Here is a 22,500-nt window from a genome sequence, read left to right as displayed (position 1 = left end):
TAGGAGGTTATCTTTGGAGTCAGTGTGATACAGGTAACTTTATCTTTGGAATCAGTGTGATATAGGTAACTTAAGGATAAGTTAAGTTATTGTATTAATGAAGAAAAAGCACATGAATAACTATTGGTCTAAACATTTAGCACTCTTGTACCTCCGCTGTAGCCTCTCACAGCTTAAAACATTATAAATATACTACTATCATTGCTGCCATAGTTATTATTATTATTGTTATATCGAACAAGTAGCCAAGTAACTATCAGTTGAATCTATACTTTGCGTAATCCTTTCCCGAGATATTAAAAGATACTTCCCCTCATTGCACAGACCATATTCTACAGGTGTATTACCTCCAAGTGGTCATCCTCCATGACAGTGTATTCTTTTTACTGTGCCTCCGTTCATATTCTCTTTCTTCCATCGTACCTTCCATCCTCTCCTAACAGTTTATTTGTAGTGCAACTGCGAGATTTTCCTCCTGTTGCGCCTTTCAAACCTTCTTGCTATCAATTTCCGCTTCAGCGCTGAATGACCTCATAGGCCCAGCGCTTGGCCGTTGGGCTAAATTCTATCTATCTATCTATCTATCTATCTATCTATCTATCTATCTATCTATCTATCTATCCATGAAATTATTAAAAAACTTCTCTGGATTTTTAGTTCGTAGACATTGCTTGGATTACTACAACATCCGGAAGGCTGCTTTAAGTCGTGCTTTCTTACGTAATCATGAAAGTTCCGTTCATTTTGCAACTGTAACTGAACTTCCGTCTTCCATTTTCTATTTTTACTCAACAATCAGTTGTTAGGCCATCGTTTGCTTTTATTTTTCCTTAGTTTATTTTCTGAATTTGCTAGAACGGCATTCCAAGATACCATGTTCAATTATAGGTGTTTGGGAATAGCCACTACACAGCACGTCTACCTTCTCTCTTGGATGGGTGGGTACCGGTGGGGGGTGTCTTCTGGGAGGTGGAGGGCTGGGTGGGGGTAGAGGGGTTACTCCCTGAGACCCTGACTGAGTCAGCAGTGTCTTTTTTTAGCTGGACACGACGACGACATCATGATCCATCACTGATCAGTTATGAAGAAAAAGACATAACTGATGTTACGCGGATGTCAGACATGAATGATAGTGTCGACGAGGCCTTACAGCTATTTGATTTTGCTTTTATACTTTCGATGAAATTCTATCGGTCTACAATTTTCTTCATGTCGCAAGATCTCAGATTCGAACTTAAAAAACTCTCGCCTATTGTCTGTACATGTTTAACCCACATAGGAGCAAGCGTACCCAAGATTGGTATTTTTTTTTTTTTAACTAGATAACTTTATTTTTTTTTTTTTTAGTAAAGTAGAAAGTTGCAGTCCATTCCGTAAATTTTCTCACTATTATGATTTTAATTATTCTTCTTTTGCATTTTTAGGAAAAAAACATACACTTGTGTGTGTTTTCAGTCCAGTACCAGTGTTTTCTGACATTACTTCTTCGTATCTCTATGGGCTTTGCATTTCCTTGATTTTTTCATCACCTCTGTTTTATTCAAATTAGACTCCTTTAGACGATTAATCTTGGTGCAGATATAAAAAATAATATTGGAATAGTATTTTTCCTTCGAGATTGAAACTTGCCATTTAGCAAATATATTGTCTTTGTGTAACGATGAGCCGTTTACTCGATGAAGTTTGTCAGACGACTGATGTTTGCGACCAAATGGCCAAAAGTCAAGGTCACGGGGTTTTTGATGGTTTAAGTCGTTCTGACAATTCCGGAACAGTCAAGTTTATCGAATATAATATTTAACAAATAAAAAATGCGCCAAAGTGTCTTCGGCGCAATCGAGTTTCTGTACAGCCACTACAGCGTATAACAAGGCTACCGAAAATAGATCTATCTTTCGGTGGTCTCGGTATAATGCATGAGCCGCGGCCCATGAAACTTTAACCACGGACCAGTGGTTGCCAGAAACACGATTATGGCTAACTTTAACCTAAATAAAATCAAAACTACTGAGGCTAGAGGGCTGCAATTTGGTATGCTTGATGATTGGAGGGTGGATGATTAACATACCAATTTGCAGCCCTCTAGCCTCAGTAGTTTTTAAGATCTGAGGGCGGACAGAAAGAGTGCGGACAGAATAAAGTGCGGACGGACAGACAAAGCCGGCATAATAGTTTTCTTTTACAAAAAACTACAAATCGAAGAGCAATGTGATAGGAGAAGCTACAGATTGTATGAAATACACGGGCATCAAAATCTTGACGAGTTCATTTCGCTTTGTGGTTTTTAAAATCAGCTGGAATTCAGAGGCGGATCCAAATGAGTGTTGAAGAGGAGTTGTGAATGCGGTTCGGCATCTGGGTGTAATACTTCATTTGTTTGGTTGGTTTTCTCGTCATTTTTTGTTTTTTTCAAAATATGGGTATAATGAAGCTTGATAAACTTCATTTTTTTTTCTTATTTCAAAATATGAATATAATGAAGCTTGATAAACTTCATTTTTTCTTATTTCGAAATATGAATAGAAATAGGAGTGACAAACTTCATTTTTTTTATTTCAAAATATGAATATAACGAAGCTTGACAAACTCCATTTTTTTCTTATTTCAAAATATGAATATAATGAAGCTTGATAAACTTCATTTTTTCTTATTTCAAAATATTAATAGAATGAAGCTTGATAAATTTAGTTTTTTTCTTATTTCAAAATATGAATAGAATGAAGCTTGATAAACTTCATTCTTTTTTTCTTATTTCAAAACATGAATATAAGGAAGCTTGATAAAAACTTCACTGACTTTTCCAGATGTTTTATTAAGTGAGAAGTTCGTTCTGGTGCCCGCTAGGCCTACATCCATGTTAACACTGACAATAAAACCCAGTTCGAGGTGATGGCTGATGTCAGTGAACTAGCAGATGTATTTTCTCGTATAAATGCAAGTCCATGAATACTCGTATATATTCATATCCATAAAAAGGAATGCGGTGAAAGAGAGAGGGGGGGGAAGGGTAGGAGGAAGAGAGATGGTGTGGCGGGCGGGGGGGAGTGTTTATTGTTTCTCATCCCATCTCAGGTTACATTTCATGAATCCATTCTTCCAGTGCCTGGTAGCATGCAATAAAGCTCGTTTCCTGCAAGACCCCCCTCCCCTCCCCCATCCCCCCTTTTCCAGTCAGAAGCTCATGATTGCATGCTTTGCGGACACATGTAAATGAGCATTTCCATGCAGCATTATGCAAATGTCCCGAAGGAATAATCGATACCAGTCTATTGATATACGGGCAAGGCAGCCAGTGGGGTCAGGGGTCACACCGAGGCTTGCTCCTATTCGAAGGTTAACCCTGTTAACACACTCATTATGCCACTAACTTCACAATTACCTTTTCCTTAGACTCTACTTAACATTCCTCGGCGGGTTACGTAGGTCGCAGCGCATCCAGCAAATCTCCAAAGACACCTGTTGGGTGGTTACCTGCGGGAGGAAGCTTCCCCAGGTCTCTGCCGTGAGCGAAAAGGCGTTTCCCTTACGGCTCTGTGATGAAATGAAGTCTCAAAATATTTGTTTGTATCGCTCATCCAACGAGAAATGGAAAATAAAGGAAGTTATGTTATCTGTCAGCAAGTAAAAGGTTTCCTTCGTTTATCAAAAGCAAAATATATTGTTTGGCATTATTAAGGAAAAAGAATTTGCCACTTTTTTTTTCCGGAAACACAAGATTTTTTAATTTTCTTGACTTTTTCTCCACAAACAAATATTTTTCCTTTATTTCTCCAAAAACAAGGAAAAATTTGCGTTATCTTTCAACAAACAAAAAAATGACGGCTTCACCATTGCACTATAAATAATTCTATTTATCTCTCCACATAAGAGAGGTTTTGAGAACCTGAAAAACTTTCACTCTTTATCCTTTGCTTATCAGTGGGGACGTGTTTCTTTTCCAGCCGTTATCAGCTCATGTTATCCGCTGTTCCCCTGGTTACGAAATGCAAGTGTACTCTTATCGATTGGTTCTTGTGGGAGTTATCTCGAACTAAGGTTTCTCTTGTTTAAAAACTCCGTGCAGGAAAGTATTACTGTTGATTGATTGCTTAATTGAAGTTATTTATTTGCCACATACCCGAAGGCTTTTGTTCTCTAGAGTTACCTGCAAGTGTTCTCTTCAGTTTTCGTTTTCTGTAAAAGGAAACTACTGTGCCGGCTTTGTCTGGCCGTCCGTATTTTTTCTGTCCGTATTTTTTTCTGTCCGCCCTCAGATCGTAAAAACTACCGAGGCTAGAGTGCTGCAAATTGGTATGTTGATCATCCACCCTCCAGGCATCAAACATACCAAATTGCAGCTCGCTAGCCTCAGTTGTTTTTATTTTATTTAAGGTCAAATTTAGCCATAATCGTGCTTTTGGCAACAATATAGGATAGACCACCACCGGGCGGTGGTTAAAGTTTCATGGGCCGCGGCTCATACAGCATTATGCCGAGACCACCGAAAGATAGATCTATGAAAATTTCGGTGGCCTTGATTATACGCTGCAGCGGCTGTGCAGAAAACTCAATTGCGCCAAAGAAACTTCGGCGCAGTTTTTACTTGTTTCTTGTACTTCTTGGTTGCAATCGTATATAAGATTTTATTCTAATCATTGTATTCATCATTTTTCCTAAATGCTTACCTGAAAGTCATTGTTATATTATGAGTGATTGCTGAGTGTTTCTGTTCCTTTTCATTTATAGGCCATATATTTTCGTGACGTTGTCACTTTTTTATATTATTTTTAAGCCTTATTTCTAATTTTTATGGTACAAAGGAAGACTCTTTTCTGTATATTTTCTTGATACATACTGTGTAGTTTATCGTTTTGAAACTAATGTCCGTTGCTCTGTGTAAATTTCTGAATATTGATTGGTTGACTGTTGTATTAAGTAATAAAAATGCTTATTTAAATTTTATAAATAGTACTTACTAGAACTTAATTTCACTCGGATTTTTAGCTATTTGATGTATTATTTCCTATTTTGGCAAGGCTTTTCTTTGGCAGTAGCTGAAAGATCGAAGCTTTCTTCTCCAAATTTTGATTTTTTAAGTCTTAAACAAATCAAAATTAAAATATCAACTTATATTGACTTCTGATATCAGTTGTGTTTCCTATTATTAATTAATATTAATTACACTTCATCAAAACACTGTCACGGAGAAGTAACGATTCTCTTTCTGCGTAAGAGTTTAGCCGAAGGAAAACTTGCTTCCTAGTTTTAGTAATAAGTCATATACTTCGTTGTACTTTACAAGAAAAGACTCACTGAGAAACACCAGTTTTTCTCCCCTCCGTTCCAGGCTCTGAGCGGCTTCCTGATGATGCTCACGCAAGGTGGAAAGTTACTCTACATCTCTGATAACGCAGCCGAATACCTCGGTCACTCTATGGTGAGTTTAAATTTTTCTGAGGTAGTTGCTTAGTTAAATTTTATTATTATTATTATTATTATTATTATTATTATTATTATTATTATTATTATTATTATTATTTCGAAAGAAGATCCTTTTTCAAACAAACTTCGTTAAAAAGAATGGCTGTGTGCACGCCGTTGTGATTATATTGCAATTTCTTTTCGGGAAATTGAGAACTACGGTATAAATTCAACGGCATCTAAACGGCCATTATTATTATTATTATTATTATTATTATTATTATTATTATTATTATTATTATTATTATTATTATTTCATGTAGTTCTCGTTTTAAAGATAATGAAAAAATTATAAGGCTAAAAATTACTTTTTAAAGGTAATGAAAAAATTATCAGACTAAAAATTACATTTAAGAACATTTAAATTATTATTATTATTATTATTATTATTATTATTATTATTATTATTATTATTATTATTATTACTTCACGTAGATCTCGTTTTAAAGATAATGAAAAAATTATAAGACTAAAAATTACATTTAAGAACGTTTAAAATATTGTAGATTTTGTTTTAAAGATAATGAAAGAATTATAATACAGAAATTTACATTTAATAACATAAAATATTTTATTATTATTATTATTATTATTATTATTATTATTATTATTACTTCACGTCATCTCGTTTTAAAGATAAAATGAAAAAATGATAAGACTAAAAATTACATTTAAGAACATGTAAATTATTATTATTATTATTATTATTATTATTATTATTATTATTATTATTATTATTATTATTATTATTACTTCACGTACAGCTCGTTTTAAAGATAATGAAAAATTATCTTTACGAACATTTAAATTATTATTATTATTATTATTATTATTATTATTATTATTATTATTATTATTATTATTATTATTATTATTATTATTATTCATGTAGATCTCGTTTTGAAGATAAAATTAAAAAATGACAAGACTGAAAATTACAATTAAGAACACGCCAACCAAAACACCATCTCATGAGGTTTATTGCAAGGCTTAACCTGTTCCTGTTTTTGTCAATTTGCTTCATGTTCTTTTGGTGTCTCGTTTCTTGCAACATTATCCTTTTAATTGTTCTGGTTCTTCCACTCCCCCCTCCCTCATCCTTGTGCTTCTTCTTGCCGGCTTATTCTGGAAGGTGTCATTTTATAACGCCATAAATGACCTGGACCTTGCTCTCGCACCCTGCAATTTGCATGGGCTGATGAAGAGGCTTCGAGTGGAGGAAGGAGGAGGAGGAGGAGGGAGGAGGAGGGGGAGGAGGAGAAGGAGGAGGAGGAGGAGCAGAAGGGAAAGGAGGAGGAGGACGAGGAGGAGGAGGAGGAGGAGGAGGGGGAAGGAGGAGGTGGAGGTGGAGGTGGAGATGGAGGAGGAGGAGGAGGAGGAGGAAGGGTAAATGGACAATGAGGAATTTAGGGAAATAGGGAGGAAAAAAGGGAGAAACAAGGATAAAGTGGAGGAGGAGGAGGAAGAGGAGGGAAGGAGGAGAAGGAGGAGGAGCAGGAGAAGGAGGAGGAGGAGGAGGAGGAGGAAGGGTAAATGGACAATGAGGAATTCTGGGAAAGAGGGAGGAAAAAAGGGAACAAAAGGATAAAGTGGAGGAGGAGGAGGAGGAAGAATGGTAAATGGACAATGAGGAATTTAATGGAGAAGGGAGAAAAAGGGAGGGGAAAAAGGGAGAAGAATAATAAAGTATAAGAAAATTTCCAGGTGAAAAGGAACAGGAGAATGGATAAAGAGAGAAGAGAGAGAGAGAGAGAGAGAGAGAGAGAGAGAGATACTCAGCTTTTTAAGGAGTAAAGCATGCTTATTTTTCCTCGAGTTTCTTCATACAAAGAGGGCTAAGGCTAACTTTCATTATTATTATTATTATTATTATTATTATTATTATTATTAACTTCCCTACCTTCTTTCCTGGGGCCACAGGAGGACCTTTTGATCCACGGCGACAGCGTCTACGACATCATAGACAAGCAGGACCACGCAGCTGTCCAGGCCGAGCTCTTAAGGGGCTCGCAGGTAACTTCGTCAGCGTCTTCGTCAGTCCTGTCGCTCGACGAGGATCGCCTCTTCCTCTGCCGCATGAACGTGTCCAGGAACGCCAGGAGACAGATGCGCTTCGGCGATCAGAAGGTACGCAAAGGCAGAGTTTGTTATCTAAAGCCTAGGCTGAGGAGCACTGTAATAAAAGATGGTGTTTCCAAATCCTAGGCTGAGGAGTACTATGATAAAAGATGGTGTTTCCAAAGCTTAGGCTGAGGAGTACTGTAATAAAAGATGGTGTTTCCAAAGCTTAGGCTGAGGAGCACTGTGGTAAAAGATGGTGTTTCCAAAGCTTAGGCTGAGGAGCACTGTAATAAAATATGGTGTTTTCAAAGCCTAGGCTTTATAGTCCTTCTTTGGCTGAGTCGGTTGAGCTTCAGACTGTCGCTCGATGGACCGGAGTTCAATTCCCCCGACCAGCTGATGAAGAGTTAGAGGAATTTATTTCTGGTGATAGAAATTCATTTCTCGCTATAATGTGGTTCGGATTCCACAATAAGCTATAGGTCCCGTTGCTAAGTAACCAACTGGTTCTTAGCCACGTAGAATAAGTCTAATCCTTCGGGCCAGCCCTAGGAGAGCTGTTAATCAGCTCAGTGGTCTGGTAAAACTAAGCTATACTTACCTTTTTTTTTCAAAGCCTAGGCTGAGGAGTACCGTACTAAAAGATGGTGTTTCCAAAGCCTAGGCTGAGGAGTACTGTGATAAAAAATGGTGGTTCCAAAGCCTAGGCTGAGGAGCATTGTTATAAAATATTGTGTTTCCAAAGGCTAGGCTGAGGAGCACTGTGACAAAAGATGGTGGTTCCAAAGGCTAGTCTGAGGAGCACTGCAAAGGCAGAAGGTGTTTTTCAAAGCCTAGGCTGAGAAAGGTTTTTTCCTAACTTCTACGTAGGGGAGTTTTGTTTTCTTTGTATGTGCGACTTAATTGGCATCTGCAGCTTTTTCTGAATAGTATTCATATATTCGTAATGATATCCTAAAAGAATTGTGTCACAAGCTTCCCGTATATTTCGCGTTAGTTTTGTCTTGATGTGATTTTCCTGTCAAAAAATTCTTCTTGATCTCACGGTCGTAATTTTAATTATCTTCCTCATTTCGGTATAAATTATTTTAATAGTCTTATTATTTGTCTTAAATTTGAAAAACCTTTCAGTAACTTGTGAGCTCGCGCCTGATTTTAAATTTTGAACTCACTAACTTCATTTTAAATCTCTTCTGCTCGCTAGTTTCATTTTGAATCTCTTCCCGAACTCATTAATTATAAATCTTGGTTTAAATTACTATCTACAGGACTGATAGGTTTAAATGTTATGTTGCCATTTTTACTGATACTGATGCTACTTTTATTGTATTATTAGATATAAGATTATTATACACTGAATTTGTTACTGTATTATGTAGACCTATGTATATGTAGCGGTATTGTGTTAGAAATATTCGAGTACAGTGAGATTCGATATCGTTCACTTATGTACTATAATCTCACTTTTTCTTTCTCTGCAAAGGTCGTCATTGTCGCCGGCCACTACCTCTCCTACCTTCCTCTGTGTTCGAGGAACGAGCCAGTGTTCTTGGCTCACTGCACGCCAGTGGCCATGCCGGAGACGCGCGAGAGCGTCGTTCTTGGAGCCACCAACGTCTTCACGTCAGTCCACACCTTAGACATGAAGTTTATCAATCTGGATAAAATGTAAGTATTTAGATACTCGTGTTTTATCGAAGCAGTGACAGCAGATTTTATTATTCTCTCTCTCTCTCTCTCTCTCTCTCTCTCTCTCTCTCTCTCTCTCTCTCTCTCTCTTAGTCTGTAAGTCTATTTTGCTTGTAGGAATTTTCTTGTAAATATATTATGCTATCAAGTTTTATCAAAATTCCTAGCAAGGATTCTTTATAAAATTCATACGCTAAGCACTGTACTTCGGATCAGTCAAAAAGTGCTCTTGTAAGAGAGAGAGAGAGAGAGAGAGAGAGAGAGAGAGAGAGAGAGAGAGACTAACGCACATATTCTACCCTAGCTGTTTGAGCGGTATCGCAGATGGCTGTGCTCGTAAATGGCGATAGATGTATTATATCATTCATATGTCACTGTTGTTTATATTACATTAGCTTATTGTATTAATGGGTCGAATATCGTTGCTGTTAGTACTAAGATGATTAACTATCAGGCATTTGTCGTATATTACTGTTAGCACTGTCTCATAAGCTATTATCAGCAAAAACTTGAAAATCAAAACTTTACAATAATAATTACCAGTATTGTGAATAAAGGAAATTATAATAATAGCTAACAAATCGTTGCTAGCAATATACCGTACGTCATCGCTAGTAATATCGCAGATTGCACTGCTATATAGTATTAGTACCAAAGCATTACGCCTACCATTCCGGAGTAACTTTGGTCGCGGGATAGAAGCCAGAGTTCCTCCCACCCCACCCTTCCCTCTTACGTCATCAGACCATCGCTAATCACAATGTTTTGTCAGTTGTTCCGACAAACAAAGGGCTAACAGCTGCCGGGAGTAGCAAAGGGATGCGAGTTAATGGGCTACGGCCATTGCTAGGTCTAATGGGTAGAGAAGGATAGGAGACGAGGCTGCCTTGAGAGGGTGAGACTGCGGTAATTATAATAATCTTTTATTCCACCTCTAGGTCTTGCGCAGAAGAATGCAGATGTAATAAAGTCAGTGCAAGGTGCTGTTTGAACAAAAATGAAAAGCTTCTGCCGTAGTATTACTAATATTAGTAATATTAGTATTATATTATTAGTATATATTAATAATATTACTGTCGTAATATTACTAATGCAGCTGAGTAATAAAATGTGTCTTAAACATAATGTTAGAGACAGGTTTAACTAATATATATATATATATATATATATATATATATATATATATATATATATATATATATATATATATATATATATATTTGTGTGTGTTTGTGTACATGTTAAAGGGGACATGCGCACACGCACGCACGCAGACATATATTCACAAGTATTTAGCCACCAATATCGTTCAGTATCCAGTTTACCCTACTGTATAATGGTGAATTGGAGATTAACCGGTATTTGTGGTTTAATATTCGTGAACATAAATTCACTATATGTGCGTGTAAGTGCGCCCGCGTGTGTTTCTTTGCTTGTTTGTTAGTGCAAGCATGCATGTACCTAAGATACATAGTATATGTTTACATGTGAATATAATGTAGTTTTAGAGAAAGTTATACAGCTTTACACAATCGATATCATAAATAGCCTTCTTTTAAAAAACCAGTCATCTGAGCAGCTCCTCTGAATAAACGCACACACACGTACCCGGAGTTACCTGCCCTCCCTGTGATGGGTGTCAGAGCAGCAGGTGGTGATTATGCCATCATTATATAAGCCACCAGAGGGCATCAGGGTATATGGCGTTCGTGACAGATGCGCCGAGTGCTTTGTTGTATGGATTCTGCTACTCTGGGCATATGGGCAGTTTCTCTTTCTCAGACTTTCCTCTTCGGTTCTTCGAAGGACACTCGGGCATGTGGGCATTTAGATGTGGTCACATGCGGATATGTCGTCATGTTTGACGTGCGGGTATTTGCTTCTTCTTAGAATTTAGTGTAGGATTCTTGGGACAGTGAGGTTATTCGTGAAGAACGGGGCAGTAGCTCATGAAAGCTAAATAATTCTGTATTTTTATTATTTATACTTAAGAATTCTTTAAAAGAAGGTTCTTTGTGTTTTCTGCAAGGTAATTTTCATGCTATCTTTCTCATGACGAGTGACAGCGTGCCTAGACGTATGCTGTCAGGAAGGCTTTGCGCGAGGTTCTGGGTGAGCCTAGTGTCTATATTTAGTGTGATTCAGTAATGCTTCTCATTTTACTCAGTTGCTACTTTGCGTTCGTTGCTTTTGAATGAATGCGCATTATGGCTAATAATGATACTCAGGTTTAGTTATTTTACTTTCTATTTCTCTAGCTTTTTCTGAAGTATTTGGATCAGTTAGTGAACTGCGTTTCTTGTAGTCCTATTTTCGTTACATTGATTTTATGAATGCGGGTTTCATTAACTTTTCTCGTACTGTTTAGTTGATTTGTTGTAATTTTTAGTGTGATAGTTTTTGCTTCGTTTTGACTAGGCCAATTGGTATATTTTGCGGGGAAATTTTGTACTTCTCTGTCTCGTTCCACACATGTTTACCTAACTGCTTGAGACATGCTTCGTTGGTAAATTTTGCCCCAAATTTCGGAATAGATCGAATATGAAAGTTAGTCTACTCATGGTCTTTGTGTAGCCGCTCCCTCATCGGTTACTTTGTCGATGGCCGTTGTTGCTGGGACGCCCGTTTACGAAACTTAAAACCAAAGCCTATCGTCACATCTCTCTCTCTCTCTCTCTCTCTCTCTCTCTCTCTCTCTCTCTCTCTCTGAGCTTAGCCGGAGAAAGAGTAAGAGTCGGTTGCACCACTAGTAAGAGAGAGGACGGGAAATGTTGGTCTAGTCTGGGCGGGAAAGAGTTGAAGTGAATTATCTTAACAAAGAAAGGATTTGGACAGACTTGTTTGCTTTCTCTGATTACCGTGACGGCGATTGTTTTGTTTACTTTTCCGTAGTCATATTGTCTTTCTTTTAAGACAAATTAACATTTCTTTAATTGAATAAATTCTCTCATTTCCCATCCTTAGATATGCCTTGGTCCCCATATCATATAAAAGTAATGTAAACTTCGACGCTTAGAGTTCTGGAAAGTTAGTGAACAAAGGGTAATAAGTAATTTAATATTTATTCTTCCCTGTTTAGAAAGGTTGGTCTAAGTTCTTATATTCCGAAAATGTGATACGTGAAAAAAATAACCTTTGTCCACTTTCCAATATTCCGAAGAAATTGTCGTCAGTCTAGACTTCACATTGCTAAACAAAATCGGTCGGTCTCGAAGAAAAACGAGGAGAAAATTGCCAGAGATAAAAGAACCAGAACGAAAATGGAAGAGAAGACGCTGATGTAAGAAGAAATAGACTGGAAAATGGCAGGAGAAACGAAGAGAAAGAAGAAATTTCCCAACTCTTCCCAAAAGTGTCTTTTGCCATTATCCCGCAACGCGTATCGAGTCACGGCCTGGGAGAGTGTAATGCCCAGGCGTTATGCAGTGTTATCATAAATCAGAGACCCTGTAACAATGGACACTTGCCTAGTAAAACTTTTGTGGGGCTCGGGCACAAACTCTCTCTCTCTCTCTCTCTCTCTCTCTCTCTCTCTCTCTCTCTCTCTCGAATTCCCATCAGGCAAGAAGAAGAAGAAGAAGAAGAAGATGAGGCGGAGAGGGAGAGAAGAGCGGTGAGAATGAGAGCGTGTGACCGCCATGCTCCTTCTCTCGACTTGGAAGCTTTCTTGGGGGATGCGTCGAGTTTAAGAAAGTCGTCGATTGGTTAGGTAGACTATTCATGTGATCCGATTGATTGATTGATTGATCGATTTACTTCAACAAACTGGAGGTTCCACCACTTGCTCACCAAAGGCTGAAATGTATTGAACGGTACAAGTATTTCATCTGTAGGCCTACTTTGAGAAATACTTTGCTGGAAATGACATAAACTAGGCAAAAATTGGAAGAAGAAGAAGAAGAAGAAGAAAAGAAAGAAAGATAGAAAATGGGTTCAGTATGTTTAGAAGCAAATGATGGCAGTTAACCCCCTCAGAATAACTTAAGTTATGGCATACTCATATAAGCCACTCGTTTATTATAATATAAATGAAAAAGAAAAAATAAAAAGAAGTACACTTTTAAAGGATGCAGTCAGAAAAAAAGACATCAACTTTCACGGAAAATAAAAGAATTTATTCAGGCAAAGGCGAAAAGTAAATGTAACTTTCGATTCGATAAAGATTCAAATAGAGAGTGTGCAAAAGTAATATATATATATATATATATATATATATATATATATATATATATATATATATATATATATATATATATATATAAACTACTCTTAGCAAAAACCTAATGTCTAGAGAATAAATTAGTACTTCACTTACAAAAAAAATTGAAAAATAAAAAAATATGAAACAAAGGAAAAACATCAGTAAAAGTTCAGTCTCAAATTGGAGAAACCTTAAAAAAGATCGAAGAAAAAATAGGCCTCTCAGTCGGTAATGAAAGCAACTGGAGAGGCTTCAAAAGGCTCCTTGGGCTTGTGAGTCCCACTGACGTTGCCTTTTAAACCTATCCATAATTACCAAGGATCCAGCCTTAGGCCTATGCAGTGACAGCCTTCGAACCCGTGTCAGTCCTGACATTTCCATATTGCTTAAAATACCGTCGAAGATATTCTGGTTGTTGGGGATAAATAAATATGAGCAGTAGTACAGAACTTAGTAACTCCATATAATAATCAGCTTAATATTATGACTACAAAGAAAGCTGATGTTTCTTTTTATAGAAAGCTTAAGTATACAAAGGAGAAAGTGTTCCGTGATGTCACATTCAAGAGAATGGCTAGTTAAGATCTCGAAACGACTCTTTTTGGGCTTGCTTTTACCGTGCTGAGATGTATCCCTTCTCCCGAGAGAGAGAGAGAGAGAGAGAGAGAGAGAGAGAGAGAGAGAGAGAGAGAGAGAGAGAGAGAGAGAGACGTCAGCATTAGCTTTAGAGGTAAAAGGGCACTGTCTTCAGATATGAAAACATGCTTCTCTTTCTGACTCAATTTTTATGAAAAGTATTTTTTGTTTTAGATAAAATCATATTTTGTTTATACATGAGTCATTCAGGTATCAGTTATCTTTCGATGCCTTCTAAATGCGTATATATACTGTCTGATTGATTGGAATCAAAAGAAAATTGTGAATAAAGACATATGGTGTTCACATAAAAAAAAAATCATGTCATACTTGTGATTAAATATAAATTTCCATAGACTTCAGGTCTCTTCTTAGATATCATCTTGACATTTTCCTCGAATAAGGGTTATATTTTAACCTAAAATAATTTGTGCGATATCAGCCTGTCCGTTACATGATTGCAAGCTTCTTTACTGTTTCTGCCCGTTTATATATTTAAAGGATTATTATTATTATTATTATTATTTTTATTATTATTATTATTGGGCCAAGCAAGAACAAACTTCAAGATCGTCATTGTATTATAGTGCACCCAATGATAGACCTTTAGTACTGTACAAGTCTCAGTATGTTCTGATAATGAGACAGTTTTACCAGACCACTGAGCTGATTAACAGCTCTCCTAGGGTTGGCCCGAAGGATTAGACTTATTTTAACGTGGCTAAGAACCAATTGGTTACTCAGCAACGGGACCTACAGCTTATTGTGGAATCCGAACCACATTATAGCGAGAACTGAATTTCTGTCACCAGAAATAAATTCCTCTAATTCTTCACTAGCCGGCCGGAGACTCGAACTCGGGCCTAGCGAGTGCTAGCCCACAACTCTACCGATTCGTCCAGCGAAGAACTGACACTGAGACAGAGTATGATTTAATAACGATGGCCCCCTGAGTAGCCTAAGTCAAAAGTCTTAGTGTAGTCTCATGCTAAGTTCTCTTTGGAAAAAAAAACCTTAAGGAAAAATGGCCAAGTAAAAAACTCTTCGTAACTTAGATCATTGCCATTTTCTTTATTTTTTTTTTTTTAAGAAATTCAAGCAACTCTTTTTACAGATACTAAAGTTCCCGGGATGCTGTTGTCTTCTAGAGAGGAGAACAATGGTAGAACGAAAGATCTGAAGTATGCGGAAGTATTCCTATTAACTCTCTACCAGTTTTGTGCTATGTAAGAGGTGACCAACACACAATCAAGCATGGTGTGTGAGACCATAAGTTGTGCGAGGGCTCTGTTGTATACCCCTCTTATTATTATTATTATTAATATTACTCATAATGGACGTACACTATTACAGAATAAGCCTAAAGTCCATGAACTTACACAGCAATAAGCCCATTTAAAGCTACGTTCACGCCAAATCTGTTTTTGGTCACATACAGGAGGCCTACATACTGCTAGGAAGAGCAAATGTATGTGTCTTTGTATGTTTTTTTCGGGGGGGCGGGGGCGGGGGAATATTGCATAAGAAACTTGTGGTTAGCCAAGGCAACAATAAATCAGTTATAACAAGACTGAATTCGTAACCATTGTAAAGCTTGTCTAGTGTGTGGTTGACTAGAGTCAAAGATGACGTCACTAATGCTTAATTATTTCACTGCAAATTAGCTTTAAGGAGGTAAATGTGTAGACTCAGGTTTGAAAGGGCTGAAATACCTTTTAAAAGAATTTCAAGAGCAACGGAAGAATGGATATTACCCTCCAGTAGCTGCACTATGCACCCGTAACTGGTTTTATAATTTGAGCCGGCTCAGTAGTGCACAGTTTCTGTCATCTACGATTTTTAGGAAACGTTATGCACCAGATCCACTTACGGGAAGGCTTCACTTCTGCGCAGTCGAGCGTTCCTCCGATTGCCCTTTAGTTGAAGTGCTAATTGCCGCCATTATCCGCTCATTGCCTTGAATAGCTGCGATTCAATTACGAGATTGGCGGTAAAGCCTTCAGGGTCCTTCCTCGTTTTCATTCGGGACGTATCTCTCTCTCGCTCCTCATTTCCGGTGGTATTAAGGTCTCAAACAGTAATGCAATCTCTGTCTCGCTCTCTCTTTCTCTCTCTCTACCTCACACTTTCCCTTTCGGAGACATTTTTGTACGTGATCCGTTCTCGTCTTCCGAAGACGAGCAAGTTTCGCCACTTCCAGTTCTTCTTCCCCCGATTGACGTCGAGATACGAAGCCCCCGCATCGGGTATTCTACCGCAGAGATACGTGCTGTCATGTTTCAGTTCACCTTTGTTTTGAATTGTCTCTCGGTACTGAGTGTAATGCGATATTTGATTTGAATTGATAACGGTGTAGTACGCTGTTTTTGGATTGTGAAACGTAAAATATTCATATTTATAATACATTTTTATGCATCTCATTGTATGCATAAACATTGCATGTACAGGTATAGGCTTCTGAGCAGAATTTACATTTTGAATCAACGAATGTACAATACTTATAATTATGTGTTTAAATACATTTAATATATTGGATTAGTGAAAGACATATATATATATATATATATATATATATATATATATATATATATATATATATACATACATATATATATATATATATATATATATATATATATATATATATATATATATATATATTTATATATTTATATTAAGAAGAGACAGACGTACTGAAAGTATTGTTCACTGTCATCTCAGAGAAAAAATATAAAGAAGAAGAAGAAGGCAATCGTGAAGCATAAAAAAAATAAACATTGACTTTCCAGATCAGAATTTCCGCTACACGAGAGATTCTTGGGCATAGCTCTAGTCTAGGTTATCTTTAAGGGCATGTAATTAATATTGTAAGTCGTGCACCCCTAATTATGCTTTCCACATTACTTATTATTTCTCTCTCTCTCTCTCTCTCTCTCTCTCTCTCTCTCTCTCTCTCTCTCTCTTGCCTTTTGTTGTGGATTTTCTATTCCTTATATATTTGATTTACTTTCGTTTTTCTTCTCTCTCTCTCTCTCTCTCTCCTTTTTTTGATTTTCGTTTGCTGTATATTTTATTTACATTTGTTTTTCCTTTCCCTTCCTCTGTGTCTCTCGTTTTGTTATGTTAGTCATGCAATCTCTACGTTTTACTGGTATTTACCCCCTCTCTCTCTCTCTCTCTCTCTCTCTCTCTCTCTCTCTCTCTCTCTCTCTCTCTCTCTCTCTCTCTCTCTGCGGATGTTGCCTTAAATGCCGCGGATGACATTTCACGACAGAAGAATTATCTGATGACGACGCAACGTTAATTAAAGCCACGACGCTCCTTATGAATGAAAGTGACTTTTTCTTTCTTTTGTGTGTGTGCGTTTGTCTGTTTGTTCTTTACTATTACTACTAATACTACTATTACTACTACTACTACTACTACTTACTTCCCGTAGGGGGTATTGCCGTCAGTGATCTTCAAGTGGTGCACTGTGGCATTACTTAAGGTTCTTTGCTGCGTGGCTTCAGCCCTTAGATGCAACCCCTTTCATTCCTTTTTTACTGTACCTCCTTTCATATTCCCATCCACCTTACTTTTCACCCTCTCCTAACAATAATATTGATTTATAGTGCAACTGCGAGGTTTTCCTCCTGTTACACCTTTCAGAACCTTTTGCAGTCAATTTCCGTTTCAGCGCTGAATGACCTCGTAGTAACAACACATCTAACTCTAAAAGGCAGGAGCGTCCTAAAAGTAAAGGGACACAAGATTAAGCAAAGAATTCCGGAGCATGGGACTAGCAGAGGTAAACAAGGCAGTGGAAATGGTAAATCTTAAGCTGATCGTAATCAAAGATCCTATAATAATCGGCCGCTTCTTCCGGAATAGATAATAACCCATTATCTGGAGTTATGACTGCAAAATAAATGAAAATATAGATAAACACGGAGGAATGCTATAATTAAACCAAAACTTCGCCGTTGATAATATTGCTTTGAAACAGTTTAGGGAACATCCATTTCAAGACAAATTGCAAACTTCAAACATAACTTTTATTTATGTTTCTTTTAGTCTTTAGTCTACTTCCATTTATACAAATTGGATGTAATGAGGAAACTGACTGAGACTGGGTGGAAGATTTTAGAAGAAAATAACCTAGAAAAATTAAGAAAATTCTAAGATAAGCTAACAAGAAAATTTTAATATGTAAACTAACAGAATATAACTTGAAGCTATTTGGCAGACTGCGCCAATAAGAAATCAGTAAGTGAACCGAACTTGAACTTACAGAATATATATATTATAAAACAGAATATGAAGCATAACAGATCCTAAACAAGTAAAACTACGCCGAAGTTTCTTCGGCGCAATTGAGTTTTCTGTACAGCCACTACAGTATATAATCAAGGCTAGAAAATAGATATATCTTCGGTGGTCTCGGTATAATGCTGTATGAACCGCGGCTCATGAAACTTTAACCACGACCCGGTGGTGGCCTATCCTATATCGTTGCCAGAAGCACGATTATGGCAAACTTTAACCTTAAATAAAATAAAAACTTCTGAGGCTAGAGAGCTGCAATTTGGTATGTTTGATGATTGGAGGGTGGATGATCAACGTACTAATTTGCAGCCGTCTAGCCTCAGCAGTTTTTAAGATCTGAGGGCGGACAGAAAAAGTGCGGACGGACGGACAAAACCGGCACAATAGTTTTCTTTTACAGAAAACTAAAAAACTTTTAGGAAACTCATAATATGAAATCTTTTCTGGGGACCAACCTACAGTAATAAGAGTAATAAAGGAAAACAAACGCAATGCAACACAAACGAAGGAAATCCATAACTCCTGTAGGAATCATCTCAAAATGACGTCTTAAAATGTGATATCATTCAATAAAGAAACATTCTTTTGGCTCTACTGCTAAAGTCTATTGTACTAGCGAAGGTTCTGTCCGTACCCTTGAAGATTAATAATAATAATAATAATAATAATAATAATAATAAAAAGAAGTAGTAGTAGCAGCAGTAGTAGTAGTATTAGTAGTAATATTCATTATATCAGTTCATGCCCATTTACAAATGCATAGTGTAGATGCAGTGGTGGTGGTAGACACACACAGTAATATGTGATGTAATGCATCTAGTTCTTGCGTTTATATCAGCAAATAATTAACGGTATTGATGGATTTGTCTAATGTTGATAGATAAACAGTAATCAATAAAGATGATGAGAAGTCCACAGCAATTATAATAATGGTAAAGGTAATGATATTGAGGATTAGTCTAGGGCCATAATTGCTATTAGAAAAAATAGCAGATATATGTAACTCATTCCCACTTTAATAATATATTTGCGGTTACATTACGTTACAGCACTTCCTTTAAATGATTTTCTTTGCACACAACGCTTAATGTCACTGAAGATGACTCGGCAACTATAGTTTTACGAACATCGCTGGCGGTAACCACAAGGTGTCTAGTACTACGTTCGTCTTTGTTTTATATATCTGTCCAGTTTTTAGTTTTTTCTCGACAGCTTGTGTTATTTTTGTATTTAATTACAGCTTATTTCTCTTTCTTCTGTATTATAATAAGTTTGTTAGGTATTCGGTTACATGCATTTATAACAACACATGTCCCTGTAAGTGTCACGTCCCTGCTCCTCCCTCCCCACACACATACACACACACACACCCTCTCCCTCTCTCTCTCTCTCTCTCTCTCTCTCTCTCTCTCTCTTTCTCCTTTTTCCCACACATCCCCAGTTTCCAACACTCCCACACTCTTCTCCTTGGTCAGATGTGTTCCGCTCGGGTAGTGCTCGTGACCTAAGGTCGCGCCAGCTCAGCGGGTCTCATCATCGCTCTAAAACAAAGAAGAAGAGATAGCCTTTTGGCGCGCTTTTTATGTGCCCTGCTCTTATTTCCATTCTTTTATTCCTCGTCGACTCGCGAGGGGAAGATAATGGGAGAGGAGTAGAAGTGTGGCGTGTTATTAACTTTATATTACGGCTGTTATGGACCTGTCGACGACTTTCGGTGCTAACCTTCCGTCGAGATTAGAGACCCAAGAAGAAGATACGTTTTGGCGCCATTTTTTTCGCTCCGTTTTTTTCCTCAACTCGTGTTTACATTATTCACAGGCTGCATTTTGGGTCGTTCTCGGTAGCCTTTTTTGGCGGGGTATATGGTTTACGCTTGCCACGGGTTCAGTTGAGAGCGATAAGGAATGAGTTGTTCCGCTGCGTTGCTTTTTTTATTTCTTTTAACTTAACTCAAAACTTGTGTTAGAGGGAAACTGCGATAGCGCAATAAAGGCCTTGAATAATTCATACTGTACGTTTAGCTAGGTGCAGTTTCGTGCAAGATTTTAAAAAAAATACATTGATTAAAACAAGGTATATGTTTTCATTTCATAACGAAAGGCTTGCAAGGGGTTTTGGGATTATTTAGCTATAACAGGACGCCTTCCATCTATAGTAAACAATAACATACCAGTGAAAACGTACAAACAAACATATCCAGAACTCCCCCCCAAAAAAAGCGAGGCAAACCCTCAAGTAGAGCTTAAGACCACCTCACGTGGGAATACGAACGAGAAACGCAGCAATTAAAAGCCGAAACGAGGAAGTGTTTCGGGATCTGATGGGGAAGCCCTTTCATGTGGTTCTCCGGTAATGAAATTAGACCGAAGGAGGCTTTTGAGCCAGAGCGAAGAATGTAAACAAAAACACGCCGCTTCTAGTTCGTCTTTTGATGGATGATCCCATTTGCTTTAACCCTTTCCTTGACCTCTTAAGGGAATCCTCAAGGATCCGTTGAGGCAGCAGCAGGGTGGGGAAGGCGAGAGGGAAGGAATCCTTTTTGGGTATTATCTTTTGTGCAGGCTGCCTCCGATCCTATTAATGTTGCTACAACTTCTGTAGATCCTATTAATGTTGCTACAACTTCTGTAGATCCTATTAATGTTGCTACAACTTCTGTAGATCCTATTAATGTTGCTACAACTTCTGTAGATCCTATTAATGTTGCTACAACTTCTGTAGATCCTATTAATGTTGCTACAACTTCTGTAGATCCTACTGCCGGTGCAAATTCGCTGCTGTTGCTGCTACAGCAGAAGGAAGAAGGAAAGTAAACAGGTAAAAAATGCGCCGGAGTTTCCTCAGCGCAATTGAGTTTTCTGTACATCGTATAATAATGACCACCGAAAACAGATCTATCTTTCGGTGGTCTCAGCATAATGCTGTATGAGCCGCGGCCCATGACTCTAACCACGGCCCGGTGGTGGCATGTCCCCTATCGTTGCCAGATGCACGGTTATGGCTAACTTTAACCTTAAATAAAATCAAAACTACGGAGTCTAGGGGACTGCAGTTTGGTATGTTTGATGATTGAATGTGGATGATCAATATACCAATTTACAGCCCTCTAGCCTAGTAGTTTTGAGACCTGAGGCGGACGGCCCGGCAAACCCTGCACAATAGTTTTCTTTTATAGAAAACTAAAAAGGAAATTCGCCTAGAGACTGTATGAATGAACAAAAGCGTCCCTCTCAGTCAGTTTCTACTTCTTTTAATTCATACTTTTATCTGCATACTGTTTCAGTACAGAACTGCGTACTGAAAAGCCACTCCATTTTCAAAGAATTGCGAAAGAGGAAAGCCGCTTTCCATGAAGTAAAATGTTGCAACTTGTTAGACAATGTAATGCTGATGAAATTTGCTAAACTCAGTTGTCATTACTGGAACTACTGAACTGTTACAACTGTTGTTATTATTATTATTATTATTATTATTATTATTATTATTATTATTATTATTATTATTATTATACCTACTAAATTTTTACAGCTATTTTTATTATCATTATTATTTTTGTTATGTTAATAATAATGATAAAATTATTGTTGTTAAAAGTTATTATAATAATTATAATGTTTTATTAATTTTGTTATTATTAATATTATTATTGTTATAATTATTGTTAATAATAATAATAAAAAATATTATTATTATTATTATTATTATTATTATTATTATTATTATTATTATTATTATTATTATTATTATACCCGTTGCCTCGAAAGTTAATTCAACAAAGAACGGTAAAGACCCTGAATCAAATTGATGTCTCCACGACACATCCTCGATTGCAAAGACCTGCCTTATTAAAGTCGAAGCCGTGATCCTTTCACCCGAACAAGGTCTCCCCTCGGTGGAAGATGGCCTCAGAGACTACCCGAAAATTAGGGGAAGATGTTCCTTCCTGACCTCACGGCGCAGATTTCCTCGGTAATAAACACGTCATGTTGTATTTTCTCCCGTCGTAGGCTTCGCGGGTCTTAATCTCTCGCCCTTCTGCGGTGCTCGTTGTAGGAGTTATTTGTTCTCAGTTGTTCTCGTAACCATAAATCCCTTTACACGCGTACACTGCAACAGATGTACGTCTGTTGAACACTTCCTCGTTG

The 22,500-nt window shown here is 37.4% G+C and overlaps 1 protein-coding gene across 4 annotated transcripts in view; it reads left to right on the top strand.

Moving 5' to 3' along the window:
* Nucleotides 1-22,500, top strand: part of LOC136853545 (neuronal PAS domain-containing protein 4A-like) — a 104,277-nt gene that overhangs the window by 60,331 nt on the left and 21,446 nt on the right. For 2 of the 4 annotated variants that reach the window (XM_067129262.1, XM_067129263.1), the window contains exons 4-6: nt 5,327-5,416; nt 7,381-7,587; nt 9,005-9,189. In XM_067129262.1, coding sequence (XP_066985363.1) covers nt 5,327-5,416; nt 7,381-7,587; nt 9,005-9,189 — 482 coding nt within the window. Of the gene's footprint in view, nt 1-5,305; nt 5,417-7,380; nt 7,588-9,004; nt 9,190-22,500 lie in introns of all 4 variants that reach the window. The other 2 variants (XM_067129260.1, XM_067129261.1) reach the window with 1 other exon arrangement.

This window comes from Macrobrachium rosenbergii, chromosome 27 (assembly GCF_040412425.1).
Source record: "Macrobrachium rosenbergii isolate ZJJX-2024 chromosome 27, ASM4041242v1, whole genome shotgun sequence".
In the NCBI taxonomy this organism is placed as follows: Eukaryota; Metazoa; Arthropoda; class Malacostraca; order Decapoda; family Palaemonidae; genus Macrobrachium; species Macrobrachium rosenbergii.
This window is presented reverse-complemented; position numbering and strand designations above follow the sequence as displayed.